Source organism: Melitaea cinxia, chromosome 13, assembly GCF_905220565.1.
Source record: "Melitaea cinxia chromosome 13, ilMelCinx1.1, whole genome shotgun sequence".
NCBI lineage: Eukaryota > Metazoa > Arthropoda > Insecta > Lepidoptera > Nymphalidae > Melitaea > Melitaea cinxia.
Genome location: NC_059406.1, coordinates 5,786,430 through 5,808,297, shown reverse-complemented (window position 1 = coordinate 5,808,297; position 21,868 = coordinate 5,786,430). Strand labels below are relative to the sequence as shown.

General features: G+C 33.5%; 1 protein-coding gene and 1 long non-coding RNA gene across 2 annotated transcripts; both read right to left on the bottom strand.

The window, feature by feature from the left end:
* Positions 1 to 2,963: 2,963 nt before the first annotated feature.
* LOC123659279 (pickpocket protein 28-like) lies at positions 2,964 to 20,340 on the bottom strand. The gene is made up of 11 exons (XM_045594527.1): positions 20,249 to 20,340; positions 19,254 to 19,403; positions 19,049 to 19,127; positions 18,777 to 18,895; positions 18,583 to 18,697; positions 15,865 to 16,034; positions 15,287 to 15,422; positions 11,768 to 11,919; positions 6,724 to 6,848; positions 3,206 to 3,499; positions 2,964 to 3,124 (listed from the first exon to the last, which is right to left on the bottom strand). Exons 1-11 carry the CDS (start codon positions 20,338 to 20,340, stop codon positions 2,964 to 2,966), a joined length of 1,593 nt encoding a protein of 530 aa, XP_045450483.1.
* On the bottom strand, positions 4,184 to 5,903 carry LOC123659014. The gene is made up of 2 exons (XR_006743956.1): positions 5,549 to 5,903; positions 4,184 to 5,467 (listed from the first exon to the last, which is right to left on the bottom strand). It is a non-coding gene; the product is annotated as an uncharacterized LOC123659014 (long non-coding RNA).
* Positions 20,341 to 21,868: the final 1,528 nt, after the last annotated feature.

The following is a 21,868-nucleotide window of genomic DNA, read 5'->3' as shown; positions in this document are numbered from 1 at the left end:
GATGGAATATACCCTTCTCGAAGGTGTTCAGGATTATGTTTACTTAGGCCATACCATCCAACTAACGCAACAACTTCGAGAAGGAGGGCCAATAAGAGGATTCGGTTGGGCTGGGCGGTGTTAGACATGCTTCGTCGAGTTCACTTCACTTCGAAGATTCGCAATGCTTGAAGACAAAAGTCTTCGAGCAATGCGTCCTGCCTGTGTTAACATACGGAGCCGAGACATGGACACCGAAGAAAGGACTAGTCCACAAGTTTAAAGTCGCCTGAACGTGCAATGGAACGGGCTATGCTTGGGGTTTCTCTCAAAGATAGGACTAGAAATGAGACTTTCCGCGAGAGAACGAAAGTAACCGACGTAGCTCACAGAATTAGCAAGTTGAAGTGGCTGGTCACCTGTGTCGCAGGACCGATGTCCCTTGGAACAGACGTGTTCTGGAGTGGAGAGCTCGTCATGGCAAACGCAGTGTGGGCCGTCCTCCGGCCCGTTGGACCGACGATCTACATAAGATTGCCGGTGTCAGCTGGATGAGGATTTCGGAAAACTGGGATCTCCGGCGCGAAATTGGGGAGGCCTATGTCCAGCAGTGGAATAAAATAAACTGAACTGAACTTCTATTAACGAATCAGACTAAGTAAAAAAAAATGTTTTCAGCCTAGGCTGTTGTCTAGATTTTTTTTAAATAAAACTTATTTGTCAATGTTATGTTCCCAATGGACTTCAAAGCACCTTTGACATCTTTTATAGAAAGCTTGTATCCCTGATAAAAAGTAAACCGCGTCTTTGGCTAGAAAATGTTCATTAACGGCCGCCTTCAGTTGCAAAATTTTTAATTTTTTTGTTACTTCAGGTTTTATTATTATTCAATTTTATCAACATTTTTAATATTTAAAACCTAAAGTATCTTTTTATGATTATTAATAAAGTGACACACATACCACACATCAATATTTTGTGACCGGCAACTTCGCCTGAAATTGCAATCAATCATATATCAATCGCTATGATAAACAAATTGAATTAAACACACACTTTAATAATTATAAATCTGTTTAACCTTCTCTCTAAATCGAACGTGTGAAAACATAAATAAATTTATTGATCAATTATTACAAAAAATAAATAAATAAGGATACCTTTTTAAAATCTTTTTATATACATTTTTTTTGCAATAAGTTTACGCGAAGGAAAAACTTTGTACCCCTTTTTACCAAAATTGCGTGAACGGAGGAGTATGAAATTTCGCACACTTTTAGTTTACACATAGAAGTAGTGCAGAATGGTATTTTTTTACCATACATTTGACACAAATGCGTCAATCAAATTTAGAATAGATTATAGACTATAGATTAATATTGTTTGTCTTTACTGAACGTCAAACATAATAAGTAATAACTAATATATTAGGTCCTTACATATGAAATTTGCTTTTTGTCGTACTGGCCACTTTGATCCCAAATATTTCCTCTTTGGTTATGAATTCCAAATTCAAAGTTGACAATGAAGAATTGAAGATTATTGTGGAAGCGGATCCATCACAAACCACGTCCGAGTTAGCTGCAGGTGTTAGGGATAAAACTGCTTTAATCTACTTGAAGTTAAAATATGAAAGGTAAAAAAGTTTGAAAGGTGGGTACCTCATGAATTGAGTGAAGCAAACCGACAAACGCGCTTAGACTACTGCGTCACATCTCTCAACCGGCACAATAATGAAGAATTTTAAATCGAATCATTACATGTGATGAAAAGTGGATCATGTACGATAATCGGGAGCGCTCATCGCAATGGCAGAACCCTGGCGAGCCACCCAAATCCTGCCTCAAGCGAAAATTGACTCAAAAAAGCTTACTTGTGAGCGTTTGGTGGATTAGTGCCGGTGTCGTTCACTACTGCTTTCTTAAATCTTGCCAGACGATTACGGCAGATGTCTATTGTCAGCAACTGCAAACCAAGAGGGAAAAGCTAGCTGCTAAACCGAGGCTAGTCAATCGCTCTAGGCCACTGCTGCTTTAGGACAACGCTAGACCACACACTGCACAACAGACGGCTACCAAATTAGAGGAGCTTCAATTCAGAAGATCAAACCGATTACCATTTTTTTCGAAATTTGGATAACTTCTTGCAAGGGAAAAAATTTAACTCCGATGGAGCATTCCAAACCGCCTTCAAACATTTTATTGATTCCCGTCCCGTCCCGTCGGTTTTTTTAGTACAGGTATCAATAAACTATCTGTAAAATTGCAAAAGTGCATAGATAGCAATGAAAGCAAACATACTTTGATTAATTAAATATATTCTATATTTAAAAAAAAACGACTGTTTTTACTTACATGAGTAATTATAATTGATTTGGTTAGACTATTTCGACTTCCATTTTGTGATTTCTTTTGCACGTAACTGACGCCTAGGATGAACGGTGTTCCAAGTTAAAAAAATCAATTTCCTGTGTAGCAAGTTTGTACAATCAAACTTTTAACTTAAAATATTTATAATAAAAATCTTCATATTAGTCACAGCCTAAACAACGACTTTATGTTCCGAACATGCAAAACGCCGATTTTTATATGTAAGGACCTAATATATGTGTTTAAACTTATAATTTAAATTAATTATGGTGGAATTTTGACCACTGGACGACCACTAGTTCATATTAATGAATATATAAAAACATTAGTTACCTTTACCAACTCAAACCTGTTATGTGTTAAATGTATAAGCTGTGTTACGATTGAAGTAGTTTTTAACAACTTGTTTTTTTAAAGTAAATATTTAAAAAGCATAGTAGAATAAAATATACAACAACTAAATCACAATTTTTTTTTTCAGATAATGACGTCTGTAATTTTATTGTTTTTTCACGTACTACGATTGAAGATGTAGAAAAAACATTGATACATATATTTGTTTACATTTAACATGTTAACAATTTACGTTAAATAAATGATATTTTTTTGAAAACATTATTTTTTCATTTTGTAAAACATTGTTAGCACACGATTTTCCATTGATTGAAGTATCTTTATTAAAAAGTACACGCAATATTTTAGTATTGCTATAATTATTTCCATTATAGAAATAATTGAGCTGCCAATGCACAAGTTTATAACGCCACCGCTTCTTACTGTAATAAAAATAGTAATGTTCAAAAATAAGTAAGATGTAATTTATTAATTTCTTAAAAAAATAAATAAGTGTTACTTACACACGATGTCATAAATATCGAAAATGATATCTCTTAGGACTCTTACTTTTGGGAAAGATGTGATTTTTATTTCCAGTATGTTTAAACCTTTTTTAGGTTCAAAGTCTTCCTTATCCTTATAATACAAGTCCAGGTCACAAGTGCTAAGGCAGGCAGAGTCACGAGATATTCTGGGCAGATCTTTGTCGTAATTAAACTTCTGTAATGTTTCCTTAGAAATCTGTAAAGTCACTATTTCTCTTCTATGTTTCAAGACGCATTTCAATTCTGATATGTAGCAAATACGCTCATGATCTGTTAAAAGTAATTGTTAGATTCAACTGTATGATTACATTTAGATAATTATAAAATTTTCTACATCGAAATATTAACACCATAATTATTTATGTATTTACAATTTTTGGGCGGAAGTTTAAAAAAATTGGAAATAGTTTATAAAAGTAACCTATAATTAACTTTTAAATTTAGAACACAACGTATCGAAAAAATGTAAATGTTTGAATGTTTCATAATATTGTTGAAGATGACGCCGTTTAAAGTTTTGCATGCGTCTGTAATTTTATTGTTTTCTCACGTTAGAGGCTCTCGTTGTTCTCGTTTTGTTTCCTTTACTTTTGTATTGTATTGATTCATACCTGTCAACTCTATGTGCTCACTAACTGTTATATAATAATTGCTGTATATCCCATAAAAGACAAATAATACTGTATTGTAGCTGTGTCTAACTGTGTATTTCTACTTGCAATGTTTTTATGATGTGTCAATGGTGTGCCTATTTAATAAATAAATAAACATTTTAAATTACTTATCTTAAACACAAAAGTCTGATCACATGGGGTATTAAATTTTCAAATACTTTTTGATTGATATAGTTTGTTAAGGAATGCTACAAGCAGGGCCGTCTCAAACTAAGCTGGGGCCCTTGGGCACACAAGAGTTTGGGGCCCTTTTGGAAAGTGAAAAAAGCGAATTATAATATATTTTTTTACTAAGTATGATCATTTATTAAAGGTAATCAAATACAGCTATTATTCTTATTATCAAATACAGTATGATATAATATGTCAATTATGATATTAGAACGCTGTTGTTTTTTTTTTTGTTACGATTACGATAGCGGATTCTTTCGGGATTTCGGTTGAGCAAAATCTTATATTATATCCTTAAAGTCAATTTTTTGAAGGATATCAATTTTTATGCACATAATTGACAAATTGCTCAGTCGTTCTTGTAACATTGTTGTTCGCAAATCATTTTTTATTCTCTTGAGGTGCGAAAATGACCGTTCTCCACTACAATTGGTAACCATTAGGCAAAGGAATATTCTTGTAGCAATTTCTACGTTTGGAAAAGTTTCTTTCAATTTATTTGAAATTTTTAGGTTATGTAAGGTTGAGATATTTAAATCCGCTGATTGCTTTGCTATGTTTTTTAAATATTGGCTTAAATGAATACATTCTGTTTTGGGCACATCTACATTAATGTCTTCATGATAAAATTTTGCAAATTCTTTGCATTTTTGGTCAACTCATCAGATTCGATTGTTGTTAACTGACATAGACAACTAAATCAACTATCAATTTCTTGGTATGCTGCCGAACATTTTTTTAGTTGTGTATTTAATGTGTCAATTATGGGAATGAAAGTATCTACACGAAACATTTCCTTGCCTCTTGACTGTGCAGCCTTTGATGATCCTTCGAAAAAAAGTGATGTGTGTGCTGCGAGATCTTTTTCTTTCAAATGTATCTTTGTAGTCAACATATGGATTTTTTCTTTAGCAGTCGCTTCGTGACGCCACATACTGATCAAAATTATTGCGTGCGGAATTGACATAACTGATCAGAGATTCGTAAAGTTTCGTTACAACGTCCATGGTCATATTGGTATTCTGTAAACTTAGACTTGTTTTATATATAACAAGATCATTCCATATTTCCGTTAGAAGAACAGTCTCAAATTTTCCCATTGTTTGCTAGGCTTTGGGCTTCCTTTCTAGTGTCTCCTGGTTCATTGATGTCACTTGCGATTGAAGACAATGCTTCAGAAATATTTAAATAACCATTTTGCAAAGCATTAAGAGCATTGGCGCGTGCAGACCATTTCGTTTCCGAAAGAAACTTCAGTACTCTATGCAAATACTTAAATGCTCTGTCAAAATTTTCCATCGTTTTGTCGAAGCCGAGAAAAAATTGAACAATTTTTGTAGAAATTGAAAGAATGTTACTGCTTCAATAACACATTCAACAGCCTGAACACCCACTAAATTTAGCGAATGTGCCGCACATGGAACGTAACGCAAATTCGCAAACTTCTTTTATTCTTGACTGAACACCAGAGTACTTTCCAGGCATATTTGATGCATTGTAGTAGCTCTGCCCGCGACAATCTTTTATAGGAATATCAAGGTTTTCAAAAAAGTTCAAAATTATATCTGCTATATATTGCGCATTATGTTCATCCATAAGCAAAAATTGCAAAAAACTCTCAATAGGCTGTCCGTCTTTTACGTATCTTACTATGAAAGTCAGTTGGTCGACGTGAGACAGATCTGGCGTAGAATCTACGCTAATAGTTTTGTACTTTGCTGATTTAAGTTCTTTGACAATGGTTTTCATAACTTGCTGTCCTATTAAATTAATAAATTCGTTACAAATATTTGCCGATAAATATGATGTACTTCCTTTTCCACGATTTCCGCAGTATTGTATGTGATCAGCAAGAAAAGGATCAAATTCACTAATCAGTTCTAAGCATCCAAAATAATTCCCACTATTCTGTGATCCTAATGTCTCATTATCACCACGAAAAGCAAGACCTCTCGAAGCCAAAAATTTCACTACTGCAACAATGCTCTTAAGCATATTCTTCCAATTGTTAATTTCTGTCTTTTATTGGGACAGCAACTCAGTATCAAGTCGTCCATTAGTTTTCATTCTTGCATCATAATTCATCATAAATTCCCTGTGCTGTAAGCTGTTCTCATGTTCTATCAGTAAGTTACTTATATGCTTCCAATCTTTATATCCATTAGGAGAACTTACATTATATCCAGTACGTCCAGTAGTGGTATTAAATAGACGGCAGCAATAACAGTATACAGATTTCTTTGCTGCTGAATAAGACTCACCATTCGTCAATTTACGAATAAAAATATTTTTAGTCAAGTATCTAGTTTTCGTTTTATCGTTTGTATCTGGACAACTTGTGGAAGTCATGGATATAATGGCGTAGTATATACCCTGTAAATACCTTCTGATAAGATTACTGATTTGTGAAATAAGCGTAATGTGCCCGACAAAAATGTTTTGATAATAAATGTGTGAGAGAAATTATCGGTCCTTCGGGGCCCCTTGAAAATGGGGGCCCTGGGCACGGGCCCCGTGTGCCCTTATGGAGAAGACGGTAATGGCTACAAGGTAAGGAACACAATGCTGTGTCTTAAAGACATTATGTATCAGCCATTCAAAATATTCTCTTAGATATTATGTGTAAGTACAAGTGCGTTTAAGAGTTACCTAATGGTTTATAAAAATGTGGTAAACATCCGCATAGTTTCTTTATCAATTTGATTCTACATTCCATCATGCAGTGGCTATGTGAGTAAATTGGATATCTTTCGCTTATAGGTTCGTGACTAAATCTGTCAACAAAAGAGATAGAACTTATTTTTAATATAAATAAAAATGAAAAGTCGAAAATTTCGACCGTTCATTTTTATTTAATGTATATACGCGCTTAACTTCTGATCGACTGCATCCAATTGAATAATTCTTTTTTTGGATATAAAAAATATTATATAGTGGCGGTACGAAATTCGCCGGGTCCGCACGTACCTGGCACCTCAATAATACTTCTGTAAAACAAGGTGTAATAATATATTGTAATACATCGCAATTACACGGTAGGTGGGACAGCTGGAAACACATAAGTTTGGCTATAGTTTAGTACCGCGTAGTTTCAATCTGTATGAAACTCCTTTAGTACATTAAATAAAACAATATTTATAATGATCATGTTTAATAGCTTGGTCTGATTCTAAGAAAAATGGTACGAATAAAAATAAATGTAAGGATTTGAAAACCGCATAAGCCTGATTTCGAGTAAGTCGGGATAATTTAAAATTTAAAATTTTCTAATTTTTGCTGCTTTTTTTTGTGTATATTTTTATTTCATATTTACTATTTGATTATTGCATGTTGTGATTACCTTTAAAAAGAAATACAATTAAACTTCTTTAATTAATTGTGTAAAATAATTCTTTTGTTATTATTGTTGTAATTTCTGTTGGTAATCCTAATAAATAAATAAATAAATAAATAAATAAATAAATAAATAATCAAAATCGAGGATACAGCACTACATGGTGTGTCGTCCTATTTTGTAGCTTATAACAGTACCTTTAGCTAACAATACCTTTTTTGGCTTAAAACATGCAATATACGCGTATGTGCATAAGCAAACAAATGTAATTTTTATAATTATGCCAAAAGCGAAAGCTTATCAATTTCCCAATTACCTTTTAGTGCTCTGAGCGCATCGTATTTTTGTTATTGTTATTTATTACATTCAACTCAAAATTTTCATGTGACATATTCGAGGTAATAGTTGCAGGTGTATATCGACCAACGCATTACACATTCGAGGATACCGACAAATCACTATTTGAAACAATCAAAAAAGCATCTGCAGGGAAAATACTCTTACTTATTATGGGAGATTTTAACCTCCCAGACCTAAAGTGGCCACTGCAAAATGTAGATACTGAATACTATAACACACTTCATGGTAACTTTGTCGATATGTACGTAAATAGTAATCTGGACCAACTAGTCACATGTATAACAAGAAAGAGGAATGACGAGGAATCCCTGTTAGACTTGATCCTGTGTAATGAGGAGAATCTCTGTTCAAAAGTAGAATACCATCCAAATATAGGAAAGAGTGATCACCTTGTACTTGTGGCCACAATGCAAATAGACGTTCAGTCCTCTAAAAAATACCACATTCCTTCACAAAGACGGAATTTCTTCAAGGCTGATTATGATGAAATAAACAAAACACTTTTAAAGAATAATGTTATGGAATTGGAATGTCTCGATGTTAATCTTGCCTGGAGGAATTTTTCGAAAATAATCCGCAACGCTATTAAAACTCATGTCCCCCTAACAATCAGATACTCTAAACGTAACATAAATAAACCATGGATTAGTCAGTATGTGTTAGACATGATTGAAAATAAAAAGAGTCTATGGAGAAAATATTTGCTGGAAAATTCTATTGATTCTTACATGGACTACCGCAGGATTAATAATAAAATTGTGACTGTAGTTAGGAACTTACGCAAGGAATTCGAAAGAGGAGTTGTTAACAGAGGACCTAAATCATTTTACTCCTTTATACGCCAACAGCTCTCCTCAACAGTATCAGTACCTCCATCACTGAAGGACGATAGTAACAGCGTAACTAACGACCAAGAGAAAGTCGCAAACATATTTGCTAAACAATTTGAAAAATCCTTTGTTGTAGAGCCACCAAACACTGTTATACCTACTATACAAATGCCACGAGTTATCAATGCCATAGAAAGTGTCACAATCTCACCAGAAATTGTTCGTAAAACATTGAAAACATTCAACGAGACCACCTCAATGGGGCCAGATTCACTGCCCTCCATACTACTTAAACAATGCAGCCATATACTTAGTCATCAGCTAGCACATATAATGAACTATCTCTTAAAACAGGAACCCTACCGCAGGAATGGAAGGAAGCGCATGTTACTCCAATATATAAAAAAGGTGATAAATTCCTTGCATCCAACTACCGGCCAATTAGCCTTACAAGTATTGTTTGAAAAACAATGGAAAAAAGAATAGCAGGAGAATTAAGAAAGTTTATTACAATCGAAAATATAATTATTGATGAACAACATCGGTTTGTTCCTGGGCTATCAGTTGTCACCAACCTTCTTGCTTGCCTCGATAAATGGACATCAAACTGGAACAAACACCATCCAACAGATACCATATAATTAGACTATGAGAAAGCTTTTGATCGGGTTCCTATTAAAATGTTGATAGCAAAACTGGAGCACTTTGGAATCCGAGGACAACTCCTCCGGTGGATATCAGACTTCTTGACAGATAGAAAATTCAGGGTTAGAGTTGGAGATACTCTGTCAGAAACTCATAATGTTCACAGTGGCGTACCACAGGGATCTGTGCTCGGACCAATCCTATTTGGAATTTTTATTACTGACCTAAAAAGTGTTGTCAAATCATGTCTGTCCATTTTTGCTGATGATACTAAAATAATCGGTAACCCTCTCATCAGTCACAATGTTATACAGCAAGACCTAGATCGCATTGTACAATGGACACAAGACTGGCTAATGTCACTAAATGCAGCAAAGTGTACAGTTTTACACATAGGTAGCAACAACCCTAAAATGTCTTACAAAATAGGAAATGTACACCTAAAACCCGTAAACTACCAAAAAGATCTTGGAGTGAACATTACACATAACCTAAAGTGGGACGTTCACATCACAAGTATAACAAAAAGGACTAATTCTATGCTCTATATAATAAGAAAAGCTTTTAACATTATTACAAAAGACTTGTTTATCAAAATTTATAAAACTTACATCCGTCCACTACTAGAATACGCTTTCCAAATCTGGAGTCCATACTTTAGGAAAGACATAGAAATGCTGGAAAAAGTACAACGTAGAGCTACAAAAATGGTGACCTCACTAAGACATAAGACATATGAAGAACGACTTTCAGAACTTAAATTAAGTACATTGGAACAACGTAGACAGAGGGGAGATCTCATTGAAACATACAAAATTCTAACTGGACATTATAACATCAAGAATTTTAAAGACGTATATTATGAATCCAAATCCAAAATTAAGAGGACATTTTCAAAAACTAACAAGATCTCCTTGCTATAGCAACCCCAGATGTCACTTTTTGCCAAATCGCGTAGTTACCCAATGGAACAAGCTGCCAGAATCAGTGATTGGTGCACCATCAGTAAACACTTTTAAAAACAGACTGGATGAACATTTAAAAACTAAAGTAGAGAGAACATAAGTGCAGTGATATGCACGCATCAGCTCCAAGAGCTGCTAGTGCATTATAAAATAATAATAATAATAATATCAGTACAAATAATAATAAAAAATTTGCTTTGTTTGTTGAAAATATAGGACGTACGGAGATTCTTATAAGTTTGCATTGTCAGAGCTACAAACTCATATGTATATAAATGTACTCATATGTAACTATATATATAACTATTCTTGACTATTTTTGCTAATTGAATACCACGATAACTCGCATATATATTTTTATACATGACAATTTTAGGACTTGTCACGTAGTGAAAACATTAAAATTACTATACAAATATTGCCCGAAGATATTCTTTGTTTTATGCGAAGTTATGGAATTGATTAGCTGCGCACTCTACCTTTGCTAATATGTCCCTACCTACCCTACCTGATTCATACTAAATAGATTAAAAAATAAGCTGTGTGGCTACGGCATTAAAGAATATAGCCACCCCCTCTCTTCCCGTGGGTGTCGTAAGAGACGAACAAGGGATAACACAGTTCCACTACTACCTTGGAACTTATAAAGCTGACCGATGGCGGGATAGCCATCCAACTGCTGGCTTTGAAATACACAGCCCGAAGACGGGCAGCAGCGTCTTCGGTGCGACAAAGCCAGCCCTGCGGTCACCAACCCGTCTGCCCAGCGTGGTGACTATGGGCAACACACGTGAGTTCACGCCATTTTTGGCGCGAGCTTGTGGAGGCCTATGTCCAGCAGTGGACTGCAATAGGCTGTAGTGATGATGAGTGAGATAAAAAAAAGACAAAACACAATTTGATTATCTCAAACTAAAAAAGCTTCTAAAATATATTAACATAATACATTTACATATATACCTACTAATAAATGAATACATGATTGATTAAATGCGATTGGCCTTTAAAATGCTCTTGAATGATTAATTTACTGATTATATTAAGCTTTGTCTATCAAGATATTTTTAATATTTTCATAAAAGCGTGAAAATTTTGAACTGTTGGCCGATAGCCTCATCTTTTATTGAGACGAGTAATGGGGCTTATTTCGCTAGGTTTGCTCTACGCCGGATTGGAATATTGTTAATGTAATTCCGACCTTACTACGCAAGGAAAAGAAAACGTTTCTCACGATAAGGTGACATTATTATTTAAATATAATGCTTTCTTAAGCTGTACATATTCTCTTATCTACAGAAGTTATGCTGAGCTTTAGTTTTTGCCCTCAACTTCCAATCTTCATTTGCTTGCTAGACACCTAAAATCACTCTTTTATAGAATATTCCTTAGACCCCAATAAACATAGGGGAGATATTTTCGTCCATTTTAACAGAAAACCTATAAAAACTCAGTGTTGTCTAAGATTCGAGAACCAAAAAAGTTCACCGTTCGTCTGTGATCTTATATCATATAACATCGAAAGCATTCTTCCTATCTGGAATGTGGTCTTACTGTATTACCTGCATTTTCTAAGGAAGCGTGGCATATATCGTAATGCATCTGATATTCTACTACTCCAAACAGACAAACCAAATTCGATAATTCCTTCTACGTCAACGCCAAAGGATGATGTTGTACTTGTCGTTACTTCTTCGGGACTGTGTATGAACACCTGGCAATATAAGATGAAATTAATGTTTCTTATTATGAAAATGCTTTGTTAAAGCGGTGGCTGTAGCGCTGGCGGTCGCGGGTTCGATCCCCAGCATTCCTCGCTAGCGACATATATTTGTATTGGTCATATAGATTTTTGTCGTTGTCTGGTGAGGGACTGTGGGTGTTTTTGAATTGTGTTTGTTTCTGGACCCCTTACATAGCAGATAATCTAACTGAGGGCCGTTGAGTGTGAGAAGCGAATATTTTATTTATTAATTTTTGTATAAACTGAAAACTTGGCCGGTTCTGCTATTACATTATGTGTGATAAATACTTTAGATAAATAATAGTAACGCCTACTGCTAATTTTTATGTGGCGTAGATACATGTGCGTTTTTTTTTAATATAAGTCTTAACATCCATTTTTATTTACATGTTAATTTTCAAAACGTTGAGGAATGGAATGAATGGAATGTTTCATTCCCAGCAGAGTTATTCGTGTCGGTGGGAGGTCGCGGCCCTGGTTGAGCTTGTAGTTCCAAGCTGGAGAGCTATCGGGCTTGGGCTGCGGCAATAGATGCGGGGGATCTACAGTTTCATAACCTGAAGAGGGGATTCAACGCTGCCTCCAGGTCTTGCAAGAAGCAAATCGCTAGGGCAAAGTTTAAACACATTCGCAGAATTGGCGAGAGATTATTGGGCTTTCCAACTGGAACCCGTGCCTTTAGGTCTGTTGCCAAAGCTGTCGATGGCAACTTCTGTCAGTCTTCACTCCCATCATTGCGCGAACCTGAAGGCACCCTGGCACATTCCGCGAGAGAGAAAGCGAAACTTCTCTGCACTCTTTTCGCATCGAACTCAACTCTTAACGATGAGGGGATGGCACCACCGAGCATTTCTAGGTGCGAGCACACGATGCGTGATGTACGCTTTGAGCAAAGTGCCGTTCGTCGTGTTCTGCATTCCCTCGAAGTCAAGAAGTCCAGTGGTCCTGATGGTATTCCGGCCCTCGTACTTAAGACGTGTGCTCCTGAATTGACTTCAGTTCTAACGCGTTTATTCTCACTTTCTTAAACCACTGGTATAGTACCGTCTTCGTGGAAAGTAGCAATTGTGCACCCTATCTCCAAAAAGGGCGCCGCACAGATCCATCTAACTACCGGCCAATTGCGATTACCTCTTTGCTGTCTAAGGTGATGGAGCGGGTAATTAACAATCAGCTATTTGGTTACCTGGAAGATTGCCAGCTCATAAGCGACCGACAATACGGATTTCGTCGTGGTCGCAGCGCTGGTGACCTTCTAGTGTACCTAACACACCGCTGGGCAACCGCCATTGAGAGCAAGGGGGAAGCTGGGAATACGTTGGCCCTCTGTGTGTTTTTTACCGTCTGTACAACGGTGAGTGTTCTGACGAACTATTTGATATGGTGCCGCCTGCACGATTTTATCATCGTACCCTTCGCCGAAGGACTAAGTTCCATCCACACCATTTGGATGCATGGTTTGCAACCAATGTGCGAGCTTTACGCGCATTCTTTCCGCGTACATGCAAGCTGTGGAATTACCTTCCTCCTGAGGTTTTTCCCCGAGCGCTATAATTTGGGGGTTTTCAAGCGTCGAGTGTATAAGCACATTTTTCCTAAAGGCCGGCAACGCACCTGCAACTCCTCTTGTGTTGCAGATGTCCATGGGCGACGGTAGCCGTTTAACATCAGATGGCTTCGTCTGCTCGTTTGCCCCCATTCTTATATATATAAAAAAAAATCTAAAACAGCGCCTGCTGCCAGTTTCGCGAGCACATCCTCAATAACGTTTGCATCCCTATGCCTATGCTATTATGGATCGCCATTTTGAATACATGTGCTGTTGATGCTTGTTGATTGCTGTGATGTTTATCGTGGTCTGGACACAGGAGATAATCCTACTGGGTGCCGTTGAGTGTTAAGCGTTTATTTTTTAGATATTTATATTTATCTAAATGTAGATATTTGTTAAACTTGATTGCAAATGGAAATAAGTTTCTGTTTTAGTAAAAATATTTGTAAAAAGTTGCTTTAATAAACTTTATTCAATATTGTGTTTACACTAAAATGAAAATATTTATAAATATTCTGTAGTTTTAAACTCCCATTCAAATTTATATCTCTTTACAAGCTTTTAAATTTATTATTTCTGGCAAGGTTTTTTTTCAGTTTTACTGTAACTGAAATATTTAATAGTCTTCATTTTATAAATATCACGTCGGTATACATAAAATAAGCAACTCTGCGTTTTCCTGAAGAGCGTCTTAGGCGATACAGTGCCTATCTGACATTGTCTAAATCGTCTGCAATAGACGGAGTGCGCAGAGTTTGAAACAATAATACGCCAATAAATAAATATATCTATAAATATATAAATATAGGAGATATCAGATTGGTAGATAAATAAAAGTTAAAAAAAAAACATTATACAGCGACTACATATCACTATATTATATTATTTAGTGCAGGACCTTTTTTTACAAATTGAACCGTTAGTTTGTGGGATGAGTGCGTTTTAATTTGTTCGAAATAAATCATTTTCTGTACATTATTATTGGTACGTACGTACGGTAATTCATTTGCGCTAAAACACGCTAACGTGACCTATGTTACTTGACGGTTATTTCTGGATCAATTTAATTATATTATTTATAAAATTATTATATTAGAACGAAATTCCTTACGGCAGGCTTGACATTTGGCTGGGCGACCGAACTGAAAAAAATGTGATACTAAGACCGTAAAAAAATATATATAACGGAAGTGACGTAATATCAGTCACACGACTGTATAATATGATGTTTGTAAAACTAAAATATTACTAGTCAACTTTTTTTGGAACGAAGTTCCTTACGGCAGGCTCGACATTTGGCTGGGCGACCGAACTGAAAAAAATGAGATACTAAAACCGTGAGAAAAATATATAACGGAAGTGACCTTTCGTTCCTACCTGGTGTCCCATGACACCACATATTAAATATTTATTTTATATTTTATCAAAGTATTATTATTATTTTTATATTTAAAATTATTGTCTTGTGCCAAATTGTATTTTGTATTTTATATAAGTGAACCGCTGAAATGGAGTAGCGGTGATGAAAACTTATTTTGTGAGACGGGTTGCTGAGCTAATTACACTTTGCATTGATACTGGGAGCTGATAATTTTCTAATTGTAACAATAATGGTAGCTTAAGCTAGAATGGTGATATTTCTACACATATTTATAGAGAAAAGGCCAGTGCCTAGTAATAGAGCCATTACAGGTTAACCCAAGTCGGTTCATTTTTAACATAAGATAATTATGTTGAATCTATTCTGTATACTGTAATACAAAATTTGCAGTATGCAATTTTCACCTTGTAAACATTTGAATAATTTTTTATCTCAGTAAAGAAATCCGCTTCAAATATGGAGAGTTCAATGTTTTTCTTGACGTGCGTAGCAGCTGTAGCCGTTTTCCACGAACTAGAAAATACAAAATCAGGTAGGTAACTGTTTACATGCCAATTAAAAATTGTAGACTAATAAAAGTAAAAAAACGAACTGAACAATGAAGAATTCATTTTCATTTTTTTTAAATATACATATATATATATAGATCTTGAGTTGAAGTTCCGGAAACACAAACACAATAATTATAAACATCCAAACTACCACGCAAGCCAAGTAAACACATTTTTCATGAGCGGGTATCGAACCAAGATCGTTATTGCAAAGACATATTTAATGAGATTACTTTATTTGTAATTAGGTAAGATTTACAACTAGGTGAAAAAATGGCACAAATGCAAGGATATTTGCAAAAAAAATCCAAAATCTAGAATAAAAACTAACAAATATCAAAGCTCGTTAAAATTGTAATATTAACAGTCAAAAATACAAAGCTTCTATTAAACGAATGCAGATGATAAAAAACACCTTATATAACACTTACTGAGGTTCGTCGTATATCGCAACATTGGAGTTAATCACGTGGCACATGCCCATTTCCGTCATGGCTGCGTCCACAGTAATGGACCAGTTCGTATTAGTGGCCAACCACGTGTTTTGAAATTTTCTGAACAACAAAGCTGCCGTTGTTGCGTACTCTTTCGGATGAATTAGCTAACCAATTGAAAAGTGTGAATTTAATTAAAAAGACTTATAATTTATCGGCTCTGATTTTTCGCTCTAAACTCTTTCATTATGATAATTAATTTTAATTAAGCTCAGATTAATAAACAAAAGGCAGATGGAGCGCACCGAACATGCGAGTGAAGCCACCAAAGCGAATACAAAATCAAAAGCGAATACAAAGTCGCAGCAGTGCTAAAGATAGCGTCGTATTGTTTAAACGTCTCGAGTGATTCATTATTTTGTGTAAAAAAATGCCGTCTTGTGTTATTAAACATTGTGAAAGTTGTTCCCAAAAATAAAAAAAAGAGGATGCAATTTCATTTCACAGGTAATTATAAATTATTTAATTGATTTTATTATTTATTCACTCAATAAATTATATGGTTATCTCGGAACACAAAACCTCGACATTAATTCAACTGTGTTGCCAGTGTTCGGCGAAATGTTTTTCCCTTCAATTGGGGAAACTACCTGATGGTCTAGGCGTTAGTGAGACTGACTTTTAAATGTACGGACGTGTATTCGATTTCCACACGTAATATCACGCCTAAATAGTTATTCCGAATTTAGATGTATTTTTATTTGTTATTACCATTTACTGTGATTCGGTCATTAATATCTAATGCAGGAGCTTAAATATAAATGTATATGGTTATCAATTTAGTTCCTATATATATATATATATATATATATATATATATATATATATATATATATATATATATATATATATATATTTATATATATATATATATATATATATATATATATATATATATATATATATATATATATATAGGTATATATATATATATATATATATAGGTATAATGATGAAGTTATTTACATATATTGTATATTTTGTTAAGTTGTGGCCAATAGCCAGATTATAATATTAGTGGAATTAATGGAAGATGCTAGATATATTTAAAGAATACATATTGTAATCAGTGTCAAGTTTTATTATTTAATGATTTTTGCAGATTGCCGCAGATGTTGTTCTACGCGAGGAATGGGTTTCTATTATTCGCCAAAGCAGGCAAGACAATAATTGGCAGGCTTCAAAATTTTGCGTTGTGTGTTCATTAATTTTAAAGAGGATGGCTTATGCTTTATCGAAAAATGTCGTTGGTTGATAAAAAAAAATTCCAATGTAATTATTTGTAATACTATCTAATCTTTTGGTCTAGTCTTTAAGTTGTCTGTATATCGATGTATGTGTATGAATAAATGATGATGATGATGATTATTATTATTATTATTATTATTATTAATAAATATTTTAAATTATGTATGTTTTTTTTTTAATTTGTCTAATGAAATAAATATGATACTACTGAAAAACACTAAAGTTTTATTATCTAGAGTTGTAAACATTGTAAAGTCCATTTAAACCTTATTAAACAAAAACAAAATTAATACCCGAAGCAAAGCCTAGCATATTACCTATTTCTTTCGTTATTTTTAACGAAACCTTTATTAATATTATTATTATTATTAAAGTATTTATTTAGTTATAAATTCATGTATCCAAATAAAACTTTAGAACCTATTGTCGTAAAAGGACATTTTAAAAAATATAGGGAGTTTTTTTCTTTTTATGGTATCATTATACACACATAGATGCACGTGTTCCTACAGTGCCATTTCTAGTCGCCACGCACACATGAATAAAAAGTGGCTTCATACTTTTTGTTAGACACGCTCCATCTGCCTTTTGTTTATTAATCTGTGTAATTAAGGTATTTTTTCTTGAAGCTATGTAAAAAATATATCTACATGCCTACCTACTGTAAGTGTACTGTATTTAAAATTAACTGTGGACATTTTAAATTAATATTGTGGTACTTAGTTTCCTCCTATTTATCAATACGGATTATTTATATACTTATCATTAAAGGAATTTTAGTATTATTTAAATTTAGGTCTAGTTTTTAAGTTAGGCGTAAAAGCATAAAAAAATACTATGTAAAAGCACGAAACAATATTTTTGATCAAAACTAAGCTAGTAGTATTGATTTTAGGGAAATGGCACTTGTGGGATGCTACGTGTATAAGTTTTGAGAACACAAAAAACAAATGGTAGTTATATAAAAATTGTGTAAACTAAAAATAGATATTTAATAAGCGGAAATTAGTTCACAAATGAATGGCAACTAATCAGAGGGAAGTTACAAAAAAACAGGTAAACTACAAGTGAAATTGACTTTCGGGACGAGGAAATGTGGCGCACTGACAATTTATTTATTTATTTATTGTATGTATTTTATTTTTTATTCACATATATATAATAGCTTATTTTTTATTTACATATATATCATACTTACTACAAGATAGTTCTAAGTATAGAATATACGTTATACGTATAATTTACGTTAATAATATTATATGTTAGTGTATATGTGTAGATATAAGACATATCTATCAATAAGTTACTATTTTGCTGATGTATTTTATTACGCGTAAAGCTGTAGAAAACAGCGTTACTTTTATATTGCAATTACTACAATTCGTTTTTTAAGGAGATAGTTCTTACCGCGACTACATCGTCGGGAGCACTTAAATCCATATATTCTAATGTGTCAAGAGCAGCTTGTGATATCGCCCATAAATATCCTTCGATAGACAATCCAGTTTCGTTGTATGTTTTCCTGTAATAATTACTTGTATCAATGACTGTTAAACAAATTGAATCATATAAAACCACCAACGAAAATTAATAGAGCTCACATAATATTTAATTTAAAACTCGGTACATCAGATTTATAGAGTGGACAGAGAGTTATAGCAGGATATGAAATATTCCAGTCGAAGTAGTTCATCTCAACACTCATCACAGTCGGAGCCGCCTGCAAGCAAGCTTTATATGTATATCCACTCTTATTTAAAAAAAATATTTATTTACTTAAAATACATAGAAATAGATTTGAAATTATAATTTTTCGCAAAATATTTTAGTTGAAAGTATCTTAAAATCAAAAAATATATGATGAGAAACTTACAATAAATCTTAAAAACTGCAGGTTTAGCAATAGTATCGCGAGTACTACGCATATTATAAAGCTTCCTACCCAGAAAAGCCTGCAAATTAAAACTTTGCTTTATAAACGTTTCCAGCAAGTTCCCTACAGTAACTGTAGGTCAGCTTTATTTGATATTTTCAAGTGACTAAATTTAATTGGAATGTTAAATTTACACACGGCTTACTTTTCTAAGTAATGTATATTATCCTTTACAAAATAGGGTACTCCGTGAGTAGTTGAAGTTAGTAATTCGGTTTTCAAATATTTAATTAATTCTTGCTTTTTATACAAGCCATTTTTATCACATTTTCGTTTATTACGTGCTTTCTTTGTTCTAATATTTATTTTAAATCTTAATTTCATTGTGAATTATTTTTTTACGTTTTTAAGGTAATTTTAACAAAGCAAGTAGTGTTGTAGATGTGACTTCGAAAGTTTTTATGAGCGAGTAGATTGAATTTAAACAATGGTACTTATATGTTTCGGCGCTTAACAATACAGGTACAATAACATGAATACTTAATAATGTTGTGGACAATCTGATTATTTAGACTAACCGTTTCTGTTGAAACTTACATGAACATAAAGTTATTTTAAATTATTATTAATTTTATTATGTACATATTTAAAATACTATAAAGAATTTATTTAATAGTATATTATTCAAATCTCGAAAAGATTACATAAAATAAACTAATTGCATTTTTTTTAAATAAGATTTACCTTGATCACAATTGTTATAAGTTTAGTTTTTTTAAAAGAGTATTAATTTTTTCATCTTTTTACTTATTATGTTCCGAGGCAGCCCTCGCGTCTGTATTTTTTCGTCAATGAATAAAATATTAGGGCAAGGTAACTGAAAAAAAAAACGATACCGTAATTTATATCTATATAATGTCTTATTGGTATTCGATTCAGATCTCCTTTATTCTAAATATACTTTAACCACGAAAATAATAATAAAATGTATATAAAATTTAAATACTTATTCTACATCCTCTCTGTGCCTAATTATACATACTAATGGTATATCAATAGCTGCAGTATAATAGATAATGATGTCACCTTTCCTAATCGAATTTGTATGGAATGGTATGCTTGATGACAAAACATAATTATTCGACGTTTCGACTACAGATAGAAATATCTAATTCATATTTCGATCGCAATTCTACTCACGTGATATTAAGAATCTTCAGAAATTGCAGGTTAAAAGATACATTATGTGACAATGAAGTTTTTTTGCATTCCGTATCTAAGTTGGCGATCATCAGGTCAGTAGTTTAGCTTGAAGAACCACAAAAGATCCTGCATCTATCCGTACTAAGAGCTTTGATTTTATAATATAAAGTTGTTTTGATTATTGAACTAGAAAAGACAGCTACTCAGGTATACTTTCCATTATAAAAGATTATAGTTATTTGTCCTTATCATGCTTTGAGAATGATTTTGTGTCAAATTTTCTAAAGTAATACAATAATTTGTAATAATTTTACTTATGTAGTAAACAATAAGTTATCAACCCAACCTATGCCTAAAATTTGTTTAAGTCAAGATTTTTGGAAGACGAAAAAATATGTATAGTATATTTACCTACAATCATTATTGAACCGAAACTAATTTTTGGCATAAATCTCCCTACTGTTTATAAACATTGTATATTTACAATCCAAGAATGTAAGAAGGTTAAAAAAATACTGTTTCGAAAAAGTTCCAGAAAAACACGTTCTTTAATCGTATAAAACAATAAATTTAATTTAAAGTTCCAACTGGGAACTATAGGTATAATTGCCGTTATCAGACTAAAGCTCTTCGACGTTCAAGCACTTAAGTCCAATAATCACCAGGTTATCACGAACTGTTTTATCAGTAATCTCCGAAACAAAGTTCTTATCTCGGCGGTACTAGCGTTTTGTTGAATTAGTAAGAGGGTACAGACAAATGGCTAGTAAGAAACACAGAACGATCTCGGACTCGTTTCGAAAGCGATAGTGCTCCGCTAGTTACGATAATAAATAGGGGCTTAACGCTTTCAAATGGCCGATTAGGGCATTCTTGACTACAACACGGGCCTTCTGATAAAGTTAGCGTTTGTTTGCAATGAGTCTCATGGGGTTTATAGGTAGCAAATAGGTTGGTCTCTCTTTAAATCACATTTCTGTTTTAATTTACATACCGTTGATTAATATCAACGGTATGAAATTAAAAAACAATATGTAATCTTGTAATAAATCTGCTATAGATCCCGTTTTGTGAATAAAAGACATTCAGAATTTTTTTTCGAGGGCTTGGATTCGGAAAGATTTATTTTTATTTTTGTCGGTATGTCTATTTGTACCTTGGCGCGAATTGGACCGGAACTACTCAATGAATTTGAATGAAAATTGGTTGAGAGCATACTTACTATATGTAGGTACTTACTTATATATTTCGGTAGTTTATACAACTAAAACTTTTGTTGGCAAACAATTATAACTAACCTTTTAAAAAACCTATTTTGGAGCGTAACTTAAAACTAACTCAGGTTCGCTCGGTGAGTGGGTTGTAAAAATCTGTAGCTAGAACCAATACGCCGCGACAGTTGTCTTTTAATGCAGCCATTTTTATTTTTATTTTATATAACTACGTCGGCAAATACGGTTCACATGATGGTAAGCGATTACCGTAGCTTAGAGACGACTGGAACACTAGAAGCATCGCAAGCACATTGCAGATCGTATCCACAATTTTAAACAGGAGCTCTAGTCACCCTACTCACCAACTGGAACACAACACTCTTTAAAAACAGTATTATGTCCT